A 19,802-nucleotide genomic window follows, 5' to 3' on the forward strand; every position below is an offset into this window, starting at 1 on the left:
AGAATGTTCACAGAGAAGAGAGTCGGTGTGCTTACATTCCGTTTTCGCAAGATAGACGAGTCTTGTAGAATATAAATATTGAAGAGTACGTGTTAATAATTATAGGAATTAAAGGACGACCATTTCGAAAATCTTCACTTATTTACGATAAACCAGAATTTAATTACGCGAATGAGAAAATCATTTCTTGAATCTCCGTCCAAAATGATTCAATTAAAATAGCACGAAAATGGGATATAATTTTTAATATTAATTCCGTGGTCTATTAAATATTACTCTATCACGTTCTATAAGTTCATTAATCTTAAAAGATACCTTAAAAGAAAGAAAGAGACATTTTTTGAAAATATCTCGAGAACTAATCATTTTTTTGTCATAATACCCTAATCATTTTTTACGTAAAATGAACAGAAGAATCGATCTATGCAATAAAAAATATGCCTTTCTATTTAAATAAATTATGCAATTGTTAATTGCACACGCATTGTTGAATCTAAAAAAAATTTAAAAGCCTACAGATGCAGCGCTCTCCGAACCATTTATCTTTCTCCTTTGGCATTTTTTCATAAATGCAATGATAACGGAGTTACGACTTGAAACAATCGCGTGGACCACACTGTATAATACGACGCGTTCGATCGTCGTATTTTCCATTGATTTTTGATGCTTCCTTCGCGCCGGATGCCAGGTAAATAAGAGACAGCAGAAATAATTCGGTGACGACGGAATGGCTCGGGACATGTTCGGTCTCTTCGAAATCCTTTTCGCCCCCTCATCCCTCCTGTTGCCTCCGCGCGCGCGCGCGCGGTCTCGATGACCGTACACCTTTCCCGCGGACGGACAGATTTATCCTTTCCCAACAAATCCAGCTGTCCGTGGATTTCACCGCCGAGCAACCATCGCGGGAGTAAATCCCCGCGTCTGGAACGATAAACCAGGGACCCCCCGTTCCTGTGCTCGACGTCACGGTCAGTCTTCCACCCAGGCTCTCCGCGTCTCTCCTCCGTTTTCGATTCCCGTCGTCTTTCGACCTGTTCGAACTCCCGATAAAACGCGACAGCGGTAATTTACTACGACTTTCAACGCTCGCGAGGCATATCGACGTCTATTTCTTGTTCTTCTTTTTTAACCCTTCGCACTGCAATAACGAGTCGGACTCCTTAGAAAAATTCCACGCAAGAAATATGAATTTTGTTAGACCTTTGCACTCGAGTGAAGAGGATTGTTACCGTAAGTTCCAAAATAATTTTTATCTTATGAAAAATGAGATTTTGAAAATTATTAACAGTATAATTGGAGAGATTCTATTTCAATTTCTACTAAATACTTTAACTAAAATATTACTAAAGTACTAAAATAAAGTACTAAAATATTTCAATTTCATTTATATTAATATACATCTAAAATACATTTTGTTGTATAAAATGGGAATGCTATATGTGAGAAAAGTTATTTTAGAATTACAGATAAAATGGCTTCGAAAGGGTTAATTCTTTCTAAATTGATTATGGCAACTAATTCACAACCTCTGCACTCGAGTGGCGCTATTAAAATTGTTGTGACACATTCAAAAATTATTTTATTGAAATATTGGAATAAAAATATCTTTATTGCCAGAAAAATGATTTTAGATTTACTGTTCAAACGGCTTCGAGTGCAAAGGGTTAATAAACCTGGAAATAATGTTTCGACAATCGTTACTCCGATCGAAAATTCTCCAGCGATCATGCGGTTTCTTCGTAAATAAAAGATAGACGCGTTCGAGCGAGAATAGCAACGTGCCGAGCCGGAAAACACGGGCACGCGTTCCTCGGTCGAAGGGAAAAGTTCCGCCGGGTCTCTATAGGGAAGGTTCAGAAGGGACGTTTGGTGAAGCGGGAAGACTCTTCAAAAACGGCGCCGATGAATCACGACGTTTTGTCGATGCCTGCCAACCCCGATGTGTTCCGGTTGTGCTACCGAAAGGTTGCGCACGTCTATATGGAACACGAGCGAGGCCATGAAATATTTCACGCGGCGGAGGCGCGACTTGTTCGAGCTGAAAGGCGTCTAAGACACGGCGATGATACGAACGGACGTCTCGATCGAGGTTGCGGGGATGATTCATCGATGGATCAGCGAATCACGGGAACTAACGAGAATTTAGGTTGACAATGGCGCGTTCGATACACTCGTTCCTCGCATCAATTTTATAAATCAAATATTTATTGTCAGGCAACCTTTGGCCCCTTTTTTAACTAGTTTTCGAACACAATTAACCCTTTCGCTACGGATCGCTCGAGACGTCGTTGCTTGTTCTCTAAATTTTACAATAATATTTATTATATTTACTAATAGAGTTTCACTTTCTAAAAATGTAATAATTTATAGTCAAATTTATATTTTTAAAATATTATAGTGAATTACAAATTACAAAAGGCGTGCCCCTAAGCGAGCCCTGCGTTTTATCGACGCGTGTCCGCGTTTTCTTACTCCGACATCGATTACGGAGTAGTCGAACGGGTTTAACCGGTTGAGCTATGTGAGCGGGGCGAGAGCCACGCGCGGCCGGGAAATGGATGTTTTACCTGAGCGGAAGCGATCGGTTGCAGGCACGAAAATAAAAATTGCCGACGGTGTGTATATAGAGAGAACGGGCGAGCGGAAAGGGCGGCGGGGTATCCAGCGAGGCGAGCAGTTTATCGACGTCGACGTCTCGGCGCTCGTCAATTCTTCTAGCCAAGGGATTCCGCGCGGCGTGGTTCCGGCCGATACAGCAGCTGGCACGAAAACGAGCCGCGGACTAAAACGTCGGATCGCGTCGATGTTAATAGAAGCCCCACCCACCACCACCCTCCGGGGGTGGCCGAAGGAAACAAATCCACGCGGGGGGGTGTAAACGGGGGGACGGTAACGCGTTCTCGCCGCATGCCGGGACAGGAGACGGTCGATGGCTCGGAAGAGATAAACGGCGGTCGGAAAGTGGCTGGCGCGCGAACTCTCCCGCGAACTTTCTTCTTGTCGCGAACGGTTACTCTTCCGACGACGAGGATACCCACCCGATGGATGTACACCCGTTCCGTAACAGAACTCGCCGACGCGGCGCGGCGATCTATTGTTTCTCCGATTTCTGCGACCTCTGCAACCCCCATCCCCCTGACTAGGCTGCTGCGGTTACTCATTTTTCGATATTCTATTCTTTTCTGGTGTTTTTTCATTGACACTAGGTTTGCCAGGTTAGGATATTAGGTTTAATTTAATAAGATTTTTAAATAACTAGGGTATAACTTTTTAATGAAGGAGGTGGGTAATTCTTTCTATTATATAAATTGAATATAATAGCAAAGTTACGTGCTTTGATTTAAACCTGAGGTACCTTGCATATTTCAATTTTATAAATATTAACCTATGCATATAATATAATTTTATAAATATATATCCATGTATATAATATAATTTTATAAATATATGTCCATGTATATAATATAATTTTATAAATATATATCAATGTATATAATATAATTTTATAAATATATATCCATGTATATAATATAATTTTATAAATATATGTCCATGTATATAATATAAATTTATGAATATATATTAAATATATCAATATATATATTACATAATATTTATATCCACATATATATTAACCCTTTGCACTCGAGTGGAGACTCTGAGGCACCACTAAAATTATTCCATTACATTGCAATATAATTTTTGTAACAATAAAGTTTAAATATAAAATATTGTCAATTAGTAAAACTATGGGTAGGAGTCTCAAGAATCAATTTTGTATGCATAAAAATTGATTTTGTTAAATAGAGTGGAAATACCACGAACCAGAAAAATTAATTCAGATTTACAGTTCAAATGGCTCCGAGTGCAAAAAGGGTCAATATACATACCATAATTTCAAAGGCAATGAGTGAAAAGATCAGGCATGTTGCCGCGCCTAATCTAGGATCCATCTTAACGAAAGCACAACGGGAACTTATGAAAAATTAAAAACTTGCACGCGAGGAGAGAATTCCTCACAATTTCAAATTCCATTTCGCGAGCTTTTGGTCTCCGAGGGCCCGTAAAACTTTTTAGTCGTATAATTTATCCGACCTTATTTTTTTTTCAGCAAGATTACTGATTCTATCTACGGGAAGGAGGAATCTACTTTGCAATCTGAGGGGTTATGCTCGAGCCAGTTAGGCCAATAAACGTAACTTTCGTGAGTTTCCCTCCTTGCGAATCTTTAAGACGTTGTGAAACATTTGTTAAGGACGAATAATGTGACGGATAGTGAGAGAGATAAAAATTTGGTTAGGGCTGTGTAAAAATGCAGTATCTTTTTTATTGCTCGAGAAGGGATTTTTTTAATGCATACGTTTTTTACTGGTTTTAAAGGAATGATTTTGAACGGAATAAATATTTCCAAAAATTGTTCGTTCAAAGAGACACTGTACCAGTATTTTCGAACCCTTTTAAAACGATTTTTTAACGCATATATTTTTTACTGGTTTTAAACGAACAATTTCGTTGAAGCTATTTAGTTTAAAATGTCCAATTTATCTCGGAGACCCCATTTTTAATGGAATAAATATTTCGAAAAATTGTCTGCTTAAGAAGACACTATACTATAGATACAATACTGTACTTTTATATCAAATAAACTAAAATATAGCGACAATGTTCACTCTTGTTCGTACAAGACGATTAAATTCTGCATAATTTCCTTTTATCTATACTACTAAACATTGCCACGATTTAATCCATTTAAGCAAAGTGTGCAATCGCTTCTATACTATAATGCGTAAAGAAACAGTTCATTGAACACTTTATCGAGCAAATATGCACCGCCCAATTCTATGCACTACAGCCGACGCGCTTCCAATAAACAGGTAAATAAAATGCAACTAATCGCTTGAACGATCAAATTCCTTTTCTCATGTAATAAAAAAGCCAAATATACAAGGCATTCGTTCGAAAAATTGAAACTTAAATATCTCAAGGACAACTATTTCCTGTTTATTTAATATTTTTATTAGAATATTAATTGAGTTAAATCGAACTACTTTTAATTATATTGGGAGAAAAATTGAAAATAAAAGAAAATGCTCTTAACCTAAAATTATATTATTTCTTTAAAGAGAAAAAAAATCAAGAGGTCCGGCAAGTGAATAAAGTTTTCATTTAATTGAATATTCTCGCGAGATAAAATCCGATTGAAAAGACATCAATGCGAACCGCAAATAAAAATATTTTCATTCAAGTAAACAAAGTAAGCCATCGAATAACCCTCGAAGCGATCAACAAAAACAAAATAAAAAAATATGTATTCTCCCCCTCGAAATCGAATAACATTCGCATTTAATATTTTTCCCGAAAAAAAATGTGTTGTTTTCGCGATATTTCCATTTCAAGCTTTCAAACGAACGCATCGCATTTTCAATAACTATCTCTGTATTAATAAAGATATAGTTTTGTTAAATTTTTCATCTTTTTCTCTCAATATTAATTATAATACAGAGACTATATCAAGTATAGAAAAAGATGAAAAATTAAAAAAAATCCATTCGCAAAGATCGTCGTCTGAGAAAAAAAAAGAAGACGTCCAAATCAGCTGATCGTAACGTCGCTGGAAAAAAAAACGAAAGATGGCGGACAGCCTGCCGAAATCCGGCGACCGCGGCGGTCCATTGTTCGCGACATTGGTCGTTATCGATCCGCCGACCGACGGAATGAAGGGCAGTGGAAATTTAATCGTGTCGGGCCGAGCGGGCGAGGAGGGAAGGGGGGGGGGGGGGGGGGCGGAGAGAGAGAGGATCGCGGGGAAGTGGATCGCGACAGCCGCAAAAATACCATAGCCAGACGCGTATGAATATATAAAGCGGTTGTAAAGCGCGGCGCGCGCGGTCGCGCCCGCCCCGGCGAACAAATATTCCTGTCGCGCGCAATTTAGCGAAAAGAACCGGACCGGGCACGGCGCCGCGACCGGTTAAGTAATTCATCGAAGATTTGCGGTGGGCTCCGGGCCGCGGCGACATGAATTATTCCATGGAGAGAAACGGTGGAGAACGGTGCGGCAGCGTTTCGAATGCTTTGGAAACCAGATGCTCGAGGGGGGATCCCGTAACGCGGGCCCACGGAAACGAATGAAAGGGAAACACCGGGGGGAATAGAACTGTCAACGTAACTTCTAACGTAATAAATTGTTTAGACGCGCCGTGAAAAGTTAAAGGAACGCTACTTTCCCAATCCCGCGGTCGCGTTCTTCTTTCCGGCTGCCGAGCCGGCGGCGGTGCCCGGTGTACCGGCTTAACCCTTTCACTGCCGGTCCGTCCGCGCGGAAATATTAGGGCGTTCTTGGTCAACGGTAAATTATTAATACGATGTTGTAATGTTGCGAGTTGAGGTTCGATCGAGGTGATTATTCATAGCTTCGTCGTTATCACTTGTATAAAATAATATTAATAAGGAATAATTAAAGATTTAAGTAATAAGGATTGAGAGAAGGATCGAGGTTCTAAACTAAGATGTTAGTTTGTCAAATTTATGTCAAACTATCTATTTGACATAATCATTGTTGATCTGACATAATCAATATCTGTCATTCTGCTCCATTATTGTTAATACTTATTTATTATTATTATTATTGTATATTTTAAAATATAAGTATTAACAATAACGGAGCAGAATAACAGATATTGATTATGTCAGATCAACAATGATTAATAAAAACATACATTATTTATTATTATTATTGTTGTATATTTTAAAATATAATGTATATTTTTATTATTTGACCAATTATTTTCTATGTTAATATTTCTTTCGTATGCATATAATATCGGCCCGTGACTGTACTCGCATACGTGCCGCGTGACGGATAAATCGATCCGCAGACAGCCAAAGGGTTAAACGGAATTCCATGAGCCGCGACCTCGTTTATATTCCGCGTGCAATCAGTTTATTGCCCGAAACCAAAAGGAAAGCACGCCTTTCGACTCGAACTTGCATCTCGGTAGTTGCGGTCGTAATCGAAATATTGCGACTCGTATTTTTCCTTATTTTTCTTCATCTGGTTAAATAAGGTTGATTCTGACGACGTGTAACATTATTTGATGCATAGTCGTCGGTATGAAAGCTCGTCGTTTAGCAAACAATCGCCGATAGACAAACGACGAAAATTTGTCGTTTGTAGATTATAGGAAATAATTGATTTTTGATGTTTTAAGTCTAAATAAATTATATTCTAATTTTTAGCAAACAGAGATTATTATAATAAAGAATTGATATCAGTTTCAGTCGTGTAGCATAATGTAAATAAAGTAAATCGTATGATAGTAATGTAAATAAACTAAATAGTAAAATAGTAATGCAAATAAACCAAACTAAATAGTAAAATAGTAATGTAAATAAACCAAACTAAATAGTAAAATAGTAATGTAAATAAACCAAACTAAAACACTAAAATTAACATTAACATTAAAACTTATACAATTATAATACATTATTTAATTTTTGATTTCTGTCTAATAATTATTATTTCTTAGCAAAGTTCATATAAAGCAATGAAACGAATAATTTATTATATGCATACGATAATACTAACAATGACGCTCAATGCTTATATTTGACGACGATCACTACAAAAGTTTATTTAAAAAACATGAAATACACGGGATTATTTGTATGTTCCGAAAAGCAGAACGAAGCGCTTTCACGTCATAAATATTTCTATAAACGGTGTGTAATATTCGGATTAAATGACGAGAATATCTCCGGAATATTCGAGCAACATTTATCAACGACGACAACATTTATGAAACGCAACGCATCGATTGCAATTTAATGACACAAATTTTATGGTCAAAAATATATCATTATTGATCGTGTATTTTTCTTTTGTAAATGTTCGAATTGGAAAACTGTAGATAAACATCGGCGACAACGATGTTGGAGATGTGTAAATGTAATTAATTTTCTTTGCGTTGCAAAAGTGAATATTTTCTTACGTTTATACGTTGCACGTGTGAATTTATGTATAATATTGTAGTAGATATATTGCAATAATTATTAGGCAAATATTAGATATTATAGTAGATATTATTATAAATATTATACTTTTGTAGATATTATTTAAGAAGATAGAATATTGTTTCAGATATATTCTAGTAATTATTAAGTAGATATTAGATATTCTTAAGGAACACTTTATTGGATTGTAACCAGACTCGGATCGAAATATGACCGGCAAACCGCTGCAATTGATCCACTCGAGCAAATGTCATCGGATCTTTGACGTCATCGATGACTTTCCAGGATTTGAAATTTACCCGAAATAGCGATAAATGAAAATACACTCCGTATCGGCGTCTGGTGGTCGATACGAGCTCCGAGCCGGACAAAATTATTTCATTTAGAAATGAGATGGACTGTGTAAAGGTGTCTCGAAACTTTTACTTATTCTGCGATTTTTAAGAAATTCTGAAATTCAATGTTTCAGTTTCATTTCATTAATTTTCATTAATTAAAATATCCAAACGTTCCGCGATTTTTAAGAAATTCTGAAATTCGACGTTTCAATTCCTTTTTCTTTATTTTTCATTAACTAAAATAAACATTGCCGCGATTTTGAAGAAATCGTGAAATTCGACGTTTCAATTCCATTTTCTCCATTCTCAAAACTGTTTTAAAGTCGTCGAATCTCAGCGACCCATTAGCAGCGTTTGTTTAAGCGGAGGTCCTCGCGAAAAATCTGACAAATATTTTCATGCATCTCCGGTTCTACTTTTCCATCGAACGACAACGAACACCTCCCATCGGTTTATGAAAACTGAACGCGCCAAGCAACCGACGACGCAAACAACTGTCCCGCGAAGTTTTACATCGGCCATAAGCCGTATTATAGTAGCGTTCCGCGCGATGCTCGGCGCGTTAAAATTTTCACGCGGATTTGTTTAATGCATCGGCGGAATCGTTCGACCGTTCGTCCGGTATTCCTTCGATTGGCTACCGGACTATTTCACGGTGTCCGGAGGCACTCTGTCGGCCCGACGACGTAAATAAAACAGCTTGCGCTATACAAAAATAGGTGAAGTATGGTCGACGGTTCGTGTCAATGAATAGTCCATGCTCTGTTGTCCGTCGTCGGTTCTGTTTTTCAACTCTCAGAAAAGAGATGGCCGTGACGTTTCCATAGACGGAGGCGTCAAAGTCCTGTCGAGTAATTACTGTGTACTTTGTTCACTTGCGATATTTAACCCTTTGGCTATTGGGGCCGGTTGTCGGTGCTTGGTAATTTTAAGTTTTTGGCACTGAGAGCGCTATAGTAACACATAGATAGTAATATATATTATATAGACAGTAATATATATTATATAATAATAATATACAAAAAATAAAGATAATTATTCCGATTGATTTTACCGCAATTAGACAAAAGGTGCGAACGGTGCGACGAAAACGTAACAAAAGAATTAAGTTGCGAATGTTTCGAATGATGTCACACTTTGCCAGACTATATCAAACATAACCCAACATAAATAATAGATCCTAAATTTGTATACTTTTATCGCAATTACTGGTGACATGAATTTGTTAACCAAACAATAAGGGATTATTTCATCAATTTTCCATCAATCTAAACGCGTACAGCGACACGCAAGAAACGGTTCGTTAAGGGGTTAATGATCGAACTACTGTCGGACAATCGTGTTTCTTGTGTAGATTCCACGGGAACACGATGCCGTGGTCCTTGCCGGAGGTGTCCCGGACAGGTGTGTATATGTTTGTGTGTATGTGTGTGTGCATACTGCCGCGCGTGACTATGATTAATCACCGCCGCGAAACGGTTTGTTAGTCAAATCTTATTACTCACCGTGTACCCGTCGTAAGTCCACGAACCAAACTTCATGAAACAAGTCTGCTCGTCAAAGGGGAAGTACTCCACGTCGATCTCGCAGAATGATTTATAGATCGCCGGCGGCTTCCAGATGACCTTCCCCGTATGGTGCAAAATCGCCTTGGTCATAATGGTCACCTCGTAGTTACCGTCGGCGCTGAAAACAAAATTAACGTCCAGCCAACTGATTCACGCCTTCCTATTCCTATTTCCGCGGCCGCCCGCGGAAACAATTACGCTATTTCCCGGGCAACGATATCGCTTCGTCTGATCGTCGCTCGATCGTTCGCCGACATTGAAAGCCTCTGCCCGGCCCATCGACGAGCATCGACGAGCATCGACGCGCGACGAACATTGCCGATCGCGACACCGTAACCCTAATAACGCGAATATTGCGAAAGTTTAGCACGATGTGAATTTTAGTAAAAATAAGCAATTATTATTTGAAGTTTCGACTTTCAGATACGCGAACGATATGATATAGTTTTAACCCTTTGCACTCTGAGGCGCCATTAAAATTAGTACAGCATGCTCCAAAATAATTTTTACGTTGACAGATTAGATTTCAAAAATTATTGAAAGTATGTTGTTGCATGTGTTACAAGATTCGTGAGATACTATATGTCGGAAAGGTTATTTTAGAATTACAGTTAAAATAGCTCCGAGTGCGATAATAACATTCGAGGTCCGAAACTGTAGAACATTTCATCGTCTCTTTAAAATAAATTTGTTCAGAAATGAAATGTAGCAATGAATACTGGGAGATTCTATTTGTTATCAAAACGTGTTGAGGTTATGTTGAAAATGCCAGAAATTATTGGCTACCAAACCGAATACTTTTCATTTAATATCGTACAGCTCTCTTAACAATGTCTACTTTGCGCTGCCATAACATTACGATAATAATAATAATAATAATAGCTGTATATTGTAATAAAAGCAAAACCATGTCTCCCATTAAAATTCATCGGAACAGCTTTATAAATCACTGTCACATTATACTATATATTACAATAATAGAAAAGCCACGCCTCGCATTAAAATTCATCGAAATAACATTACAAATTAGTATGAAATTATAGCGTCTCCTATAATACGCTATTAATAAATTCAAAATTATTGTTAAATAATACATTAATTCTCCTACATATATCGTTAATCACCTATTTGAGTTCGCAATAATTAACATAAAATATACCATATTTTTATAACGAGTAGTGAAACGAGATAGAGAAAAGGGAGAGACGAAATCGTGCAACAAGATGGCGGTCGTAACCATTCGATTCGCTACACCGATAAGAGAGCGCGCAGGTGAGAGGAGGAATTTCGGCGTCGCGCTCGATTTACGAGAAAATGCGTCTCGATGTCGATGATAAGCGATAAGAAAGTCCTCGAGCTAAACGATAGAGCTAAACGATAGAGCTAAACGATAGAGGTAAACGATAGAGCTAAACGCCGAGAACGCGCGCTCTAGATACTGCGACGGCGTCGCGCGCCGGCGGAATAGTGCTGCAGAGGAATAAACTCGGCGGTATAATGCTGCAGGATTTCTAATATAATATGCGCTGCTGCAGCTGTAGCCGTCGTCACTGCAACTGCACTTGTTGCGCTATTTTCGCCCCCGCAGTTTCTGCCTTGATTAGCAGCGGCACGAGGCCTCTCGACTATCGTCGTCGACGCGTCCTGCCGATTCCGTCTCTCTCTCTCTCTTGCAGGACTGGAACGATACCGCTCGCTTAATTGTTCGCCTATTCCGTGCCGCTAACGTTATCGAGAAAGTTTGATAATTGGAGAAACGGTGGACGGTTATACCTTTCGTCGTTTCGTTCACTTTTTACTGCGTTAGTTCTACTAACGTATAACTATAGTTCTACTGATAGTTCTTGTCGATCGTGCGTTTCATAGGGTTAAATGAATATTTCGCGAAATTGTTTGGTCATGTTAGGAACTTGGGTTGTTAGATGATTATTGTGGAGAGATCGGTATGGTTTTTCGAGTGACAGTGTTGGAGAACAACAACGTATGAATTTTCGAGTACAAGGATACTTTTATACGAAGTTTAATTTTTTAAAAATTGTTCAATAGTGAAACTATTGATATAAGTGACAAGAATTAATTTTGTATGCATAAAAGAGCATTTTATGACAAAAAAATGGAAATAATATGAGCTAGGAAAATTATTTCGAATTTGCAGTTAAATATTAGATAATTTTTATTTTCTGTATTGTTTTGATTTAATGTCGTTTTCAAACTTCGATAATAAAAGAATTCAATTCGATTTCAATTTAGAATAATATTCAAATATATAATACTGTTACAATATTATAATATTGAATATATAAATAACATTACAATACTATAATATTGAATATATAAATACTATTACAATATTATAATATTAAATATACAAATACCATTACAATATTATAATATTAAATATATAAATACTATCACAATAAGTTCTCCCCAATTGTCCTCCAAGTTGAGAACAAAAATGGACAATTTGACAATGTGACCTCACGCCATCGCATATTTATTATATTTTTATATAGTCAATTTTTATAAGCTTCTGTCACTACTTCATAAATATATTTCCACCCGTTATCATCCGTCATTTCAAATTCATTCCCACTGCTCCGCTCTACACGCGTTTACACAACATAATTATGTGAGTAATTTGGCAACTACATTATCGTTCCTAATAGCACAATTACTCCGAAGTAATTATCATATACAGTTACACATTCGGACCACATTCACGCATATACATATTCCACGCACAGATATATTATATTACCCATTAGTCGCGACGCGAATTAAAATTGGTCATTCTGAAATTACACACCGAGAACTAATCGTTTAATATCTATTAAACAAATTACACGATCTTGTTTCGCGTGATCCGTGTTTGTAACCATTGTTTCGACTAATGACTCCAACAATTTTCATGATTTCGTATCAGATGTTGATTACATTCGTTGCGTCAATGAGATATTTATTATAAATAACTAGAACTAATCGTTCAATTTCTATTAAACGAATTACACTTGTTGTAATTATCTTGGTGTAGAAACGATCTTGGAACGTTATATAACAATGTTAGCGGCGTTTCAGAGTCAAAGAGTGCAAAGGGTTAGATGCAAGCAGACGATAAATATAAAATTCTTTTCTTTTCCAAGGAATTGACGCGATCGAAAAAATTCTAATTATGGTAATTGAAAATGGTGTAGCAAGGAGTTAAGAAACTATTCTTTATAGGAAACGTTGAAGATAATCTTTAATGTTATCTAGCAATAAGGACGCGCCATGATTGCCCTTCGCGTCGTACCTTTCGTTTATTCCTCCTCTTTTGTTCTCTGTGTACACCTTCGCCGTGTTCACGATTCTAATATTCTTATTGTTCTTATAATAAATAATTAAATATATACGCGTATACCTAGAAAATTACAACAAGAAACAAAGCGTCGTTGCATATAACGCAACGGCGCACTCGGCGTCCCCGGGAACAGCCGAGTTGAAACGGAATCGCGTCGCAGCCAGGTTAATAGAAACGCGGAAAGAAGCGAACGTAATCGACGCGCATCGGAACAATCCGTTTAGCCCTCGTTCCCTTTCTCAGGGCCACCCACCCCCCGGGTACAATTTTCCACGGCCAACGTAAAAAAAAGAAAAAATAGACGGGAACCGCGAGGACTTTATTTCGCCGCTTCGCACGCGCGCAATCTCAATTCCCCGCAGCGGTTCATTCATCGCCGCGCGCCGGCGTTCCTCGCTCCGAACGCCGTGTCCCCGTATTTAAGATTCAAACGCGGTTTTCCCCACTAATTTTCTATATTCTGCCCGGCGCGCGCGAATCCCTCGCTCCGCCGGGGAATTTATTGAACACGCGCGTTTCGCTCCGCCGCGGCGGAAGCAATCCCGCTCGATATTGTGCCGGCTCTCTCTCTCTCTCTCTGCCGGCCGCGCGCGATTCAATAATTGCCTCGCAGCGACGCGAGCGCGCTCGCGGCTCTCTTCACCGCGTTCAACGTTTCCCACGCACCGAAATATCGTCGCCGAAGTTTTCTCGCCGGTGTCCGTCGGAATCGGATCTGCATGAAAAACGTTCCAATCGAGAAAGATAGACATTTAACCCTTTGACTACGGCAGACTTTGGCACGGCCGTAGTTTTTCGTTAGACATGCCTTTTTGTGGAAATGTATTAAAATATTCCAAATATTGAATTCTATTACATTAAACGAATATTACTTGAAGTGAACAATAATTTTAAGCTTTTTTACAATGTATAACGTAAATGTTAAACAATATATAATTAATCAAATTGAATAATAAACGGGAGCGAAATTTGATCTTGACGCCTATTGGCGCCTACAGTAGTCAAAGGGTTAATAGCATAGTTTTCCTTGATTATGCGCGCTTCGTTCGAAACTGTGATTTATTTCTGTGTTAAACGAGGCGCAAGTTGCAGTAATTAATTTTAACCCTTTGCACTTGGGTGGTGAGTTTGAGACTGTAATTGTTCTACCATGTTTCAAGACAATTTTTATGACAATAAAGTTTAGATTTAAAATATTGTTCTATAGCGAAGCTATTGCTATGAGTGACTAAATCGCATGTCAGACGTTAGCCAAAGGTCCTGTGCTCGAAAATAGCCGGCTAGGTAGGTCCGTGTCGTGAAGAATATTAGTACCGGGCACTAACAGCCCGAAAGGTGGTAAAGACGGGAAAACGGTAAGCGAGAGGCGATAGCGGGGGCACGTTGTGTGCATCAAATTGCAACGCGATGCCGCCGGTAATCCGCTTTGAAGACGCGTACAAGCGGATTTCCGACGTTTACCATCATCCGGAGCTACTGATTGTCGCGCGCGCACGCGAGAAGGGGGGGAGGGAGAGAGGGTTTGTGTTTGCAACAAAACTTCTGCCCCGAATACGTTCGCCCACCACCACCGCCGCCGCTGTTGTGTCCCAGCTGCCGCAACGCCGTTGGTAATCAGGTTAAACGAACCTGGCCGAGTTCATGCGAATGTCCTATACTTTGCGGACAGCCGATAATTGTGTTTCTCTTAACCCCTTCGCTACTGTGACCGCCTATAGGCGCTCAGAAATTTCGCGTTTGTAATGCTAAGAGCGCCTATTGGGCGTCCTCGCAATTTTATTGATAATTATTTCGATAGATTCTGCCGCAATTGGATAAAAGGCGTGAACGCGTAATGCGACGAGAACATAACTAAAGGGGTGAGACATATGAGTCGTTCAGTGCACACATCGATTAACTCCATAAAGCAAAAAGTCGAGAAACGCGATGAAATGATGTACATTATTTTTTTAAATTCCTGTTATAATATAGATTCACATGTATAATGTAGAATGCATAAATACAGATATAGCTTTCGTTTAACGGTGTATAAAATTAATAAGAAAGAATAGCCAAAAAATAATCGTCAGTAATGTTACAGTTTTTATGTGACTGGTGGAGTTAATCAATTTGGCAATTGAAAAAAGCAGTAAAGTTAAATTCAGTCTTTAAATTTTCAAGTTTTTTCTTATAGAAAAAGTTAGTTGTTATATATATTTTGATTACAGCTTTTCCATAAAAATAAATGTTGACAGTTCTGTTATAATATATTATTTGTGATTAATTCATCAGGAATATTACAATTAATGTCTTCTTCAACAGCTGTATGTGATGATTCGTCATTTCGATTTGTTGTAAAGTTTTTATAGTAATCATGTTCAACAGAAGAAACGTATTTTAGCAGGTCAATCATGTCTCTCCATTTTTACCTTGTCACAGTTCTACCTTTAGGATATAATAAAGACTGATCTATATTTTTCAGTATTAATTAGTAAACATTTCAGTATAAATTAGTAAACATTTTATTTCTGAAAATTGTGACAGTCCAAGCTGAAGACAGTAACAGCAATATTACAGCCAATTATTATACTAGGCCAGATGACTTGTAATTAATGTATTAATTTATTCTTAAAGCAATATTACAGAAAGTTATTACACCAAGACAGTCACCTTGCAATTAATGCAATAAAAATCTAAATAAATCAGTATCCTTTTCATTTATTCCAGAAAAACCTCGAAAGTCAAATATTAAAAAACTACCCCCATAAACGCCCATAAAAATCTGCTACGATCATCTTTATCCTGTCAATAATCAAAGATCCAGTCCTCTTCCCCTATTTCCTCATCTTTCGAAACAGCAATCGGTGCGCCAACGCAGGACCGCAGTTGTCTCCCACAAAGAGACAGCGAACGGGGTTGATAATCCGCATCGATTCGATCACCGGCCGTGTATCGGCCGCATACGGCACCGAGCCACGAGCGCCGATTATAGGGCTGAATGGTGAAGGGAACCGTCCTAATTCGCATAAGCATGGCTCGGTACACGGAAAATTAGCGGAGCGCGCGCGCGCGCGCACGGCTCTCCGCTCGCGCAGCTTAAACCGTACGAAATTGCTCGCGGCGCGGCGGTGGCCGGAAGTCGATATTCCGCGGACCGTGTCCGCGCGCGCGGCGTCCGTGCGGCCACTGTGTCGTCGCGACGCCGAGGACAATGCGTGTCGCCATCCCCCCCCCCCTCCCCTCCAAAGCAATAATTCCGCGGTGACAGCGCCGAAAAGCTGACGCTTTAAACGCGCCGCGCCGTGTCTCTGGAACGCTTTGTTTCGCGACCAGGAACAATTCGCCATCGTTTTTGGACCTCTAACCCTTTCCCTGCTCGCCACGTAGGTCAAAATTTTGACGGGCCACGCGACGAGGTCCGCGAACTGTGACGCCAACTGTCGCGACGACGTCGGCTACGTGAGCTACGATCCTTCCGCTTCGAGGAAGTTGCCGGGGCTGCTGTATCCTTAACCCTTTGCGCTCGTATGTCTACTCTCAGCTACAAGAACTGTTTTGCTTGTCTCTTTGAATTTTTCTATAAAATTAACCCTTTGCACTCGAAGCCATTTTAACTGTAAATGTGAAATAATATTCCTGACTCATAGTATTTCTATTTTATGCAATAAAGTGCACTTTTATTTATCACACACTAAAATATGTAATCTCTGTTTCGGAAACGTGATTCGAGTCTTCCGTTAAAAATTGAAAAAGTAATTCCATTTTATATGTAATACGACGTCGAAATACTTTGCCGACCGGGTAATTATTTCCGTATCTACGGGGAAACTGTTATCGGCATGGCCGCGCGGGCGCGCGCGCAGACAAAATGGAAATCTTAATTATTAATTTTCGCCAGAACGTTAACCAATTCCCCTTTCGGGATAAATCGATAACGCGGCGCGCGGAGCCCCGATGAGTAACGGTGAGTCGCGCGCGGATTCTTCCAGCCGATAGAACCGTAATGGAAACTGGTCGAGAGAGAGAGAGAGAAAGAGAGAGAGAGAGAGTCTTGCTCGCAAACCAAGGACGACATAAATCACCATAAACATTAACACCTGTCCCGCGGAAACACAGAATCCCTCTTAATGTCTCTAAAAGCTGGGTGGCTCCGGCGTCGGGACGTGAGCAGCGGCGGCGGCGTCCCAGGCCGAACTATCTTTTGGATTTCCTGCCGGTAACCGGCTTGAACTCCGCGCCCGCTTGTCCGCCGATCGCGGAACACGTACGCTTCCGCGCGCGTTCCACGGGGCGTCGCGCGCTGGAAACAACGTCGCCGTAAATCACAATAAGGGAAGCGAGGATACTCTCTCTCTCCTCCGGCGTCGCGGATACACGGATTCCGGGGGAAATAAATCTGTCGATTACGGGACGGTGATATTGGGTCCGGCCGGTGTGAGAAACTTTGTGACTCGACGAACTGTATCGTTTTCACGGCTATGCTTCATCTTCGGGGAAATGCTACGGTGCAAACGTCGTAGGTATTGTGCTAACCCTTTGCGTTCGACGGTATTTTAACTCTAAATATAGGATCTTAAGTCGTTTGGAAATTTTCTTCGATCCTTTGTGAAATCATGAAATATATTTTTCAATTATTAAAATTAATAGAGACTTTTTGATATTTTTCTATTTATATTTTATACAGTTCAGTGTATTTTATTTGTACACTCTTTTATTTATTTATATGCTCTTTGATGTTTTTCTACTATTCAAAATTAACAAACACTCTTTGATATCTTTCTACTATTTATATTTTATACAGCTCAGTGTATTTTATCTGTACACTCTTTTATTTATTTATATGCTCTTTGATATCTTTCTACTATTTATATTTTATACTGCTCAGCGCATTTTATTTATACGATTCAGTTTTGTCGTGCATTTTAGGGTCATCATTCTGGCACCAGGGGTTAACACTTTGGAATCTCAGAAATTTCATAAAATTAGTGTTCCATTCGATCGAATTAAAATTAGATTTTATAATATCAATTACCATCTCAGAATTTTTACGTGAAAAGTAATTTATAAGTTATAGTTTCTCAGAAGTTTAAAGTTGAGTATATAACCCTCGTGAAATTGATCGACCCTTTACCAAACCGGTAGCCTATAATAAATCGAATTTTTACGCCATCGGTTGGTAATTTTTTAAATATTAGACACCTTTCGCGACGAATAAAATAAATAAAGCAGATAAAAAAAATGGAATGGTTTAATACGAATGTTATGCAAGTAAAACAGATGAGAAAAATATTCTTTAATGCTAATGTGATGAAAATAAAACAGATGAAATAAATATTCTTTAATGCTAATATTATAAAAGTAAAACAGATGATATAAATATTGTTCAATGCTAATGTTAAGAAAATAAAACAGATGAAATAAATATTGTTCAATGCCTAATGCTATGAAAGTAAAACAGATGAAATAAATATTCTTTAATGTTAACGTTATGAAAATAAACCAGGTAAAATAAAAATTGTCTAATATTAATGTTATAAAAATATAAAAATGTTTACAATCCCCAAAGAGTTAATAAGACAGCAATATTCTTTAAAGACACTCTGCACCACCAACGATGACATAAATAAAAGACACCCTGTAAAGCAATGGGTGAAGGGGTAAAATGGCATCGGGCCCCGAATACAGGACCCACGTATCCCTAAATGCACGACAGCGCGTTATCTTTCCAAGGAACAGAACTCTGGAAATGTATAAGTCGAGTTGATCAGATAGAGTCGTCCCAAGGTTTATGATAAACGTTGTAAACCTCGTCGTGATACATCGCCGACTCTAATAGCAGTCTTGTTCGCGTTTTGCATCCGCCTCACGGTGGAGCGATGGTGTAAACGACTATTGTCTGCTGTTTGTTGAGTGGATCTGGTCCCGGGGATTTACAGTTTGTTTCCACGTGGGTAATCTTTGGCTCACAGTCTCTCGGGCGCCTCTCCGCGTGTGTTACACCAAGCTACATTGTAGCTACAGGAAGCATTGTAAAGATTAGCCGTCGTCGGCTTTCTGCAGCCCCGTTACTTGCCAGTTTGGCCGCGCCGCGGATTGTTTTGTTTCGTCGTTACACGACGTGCGTGTCGCTTATGAAAATAGTCGGAATAAAACTGAATAAAACTGAATAAAACTATTTATGAAGTACATGTGCTTGGTTACTTTCATGTACTATGTAAAGGATGTCTGTGTATATAGATATATTGTCGTATCATTATACAATAAAAACGAGTGGATTTTTGTTGCATTATTTTCAGTTCAATTATATTATTGAACTTATTATTATATTAATATTTATAAATATCAAATTTGCTGAGTATTTTATGGGAGCCCATTCATTGATAAATAAATGTTCATATTTATTAATATTCTGTGTTTTGCAATAAATGCAGAGAATTTTGATTTTCTATAAAATTTGAAGATTAATAATAAATATGAAATGATATAAAATTATGCTGTATTATATTTTAAAAATCTCTCTATAAGCAATATATACTACAGTATGACTTTATTAACAAATAGATCTAC

At 38.6% G+C, this 19,802-nt stretch overlaps 1 protein-coding gene across 8 annotated transcripts in view; it reads right to left on the reverse strand.

Moving 5' to 3' along the window:
- Positions 1-19,802, reverse strand: part of Nachralpha1 (nicotinic acetylcholine receptor alpha1) — a 111,004-nt gene that overhangs the window by 20,201 nt on the left and 71,001 nt on the right. For all 8 annotated transcript variants that reach the window (XM_078188151.1, XM_078188141.1, XM_078188172.1 and 5 more), the window contains exon 4: positions 9,857-10,037. In XM_078188151.1, the coding sequence (XP_078044277.1) occupies positions 9,857-10,037 (181 nt within the window). The remainder of the gene's footprint in view (positions 1-9,856; positions 10,038-19,802) is intronic.

This window comes from Augochlora pura, chromosome 2 (genome assembly GCF_028453695.1).
Source record: "Augochlora pura isolate Apur16 chromosome 2, APUR_v2.2.1, whole genome shotgun sequence".
Lineage (NCBI taxonomy): Eukaryota > Metazoa > Arthropoda > Insecta > Hymenoptera > Halictidae > Augochlora > Augochlora pura.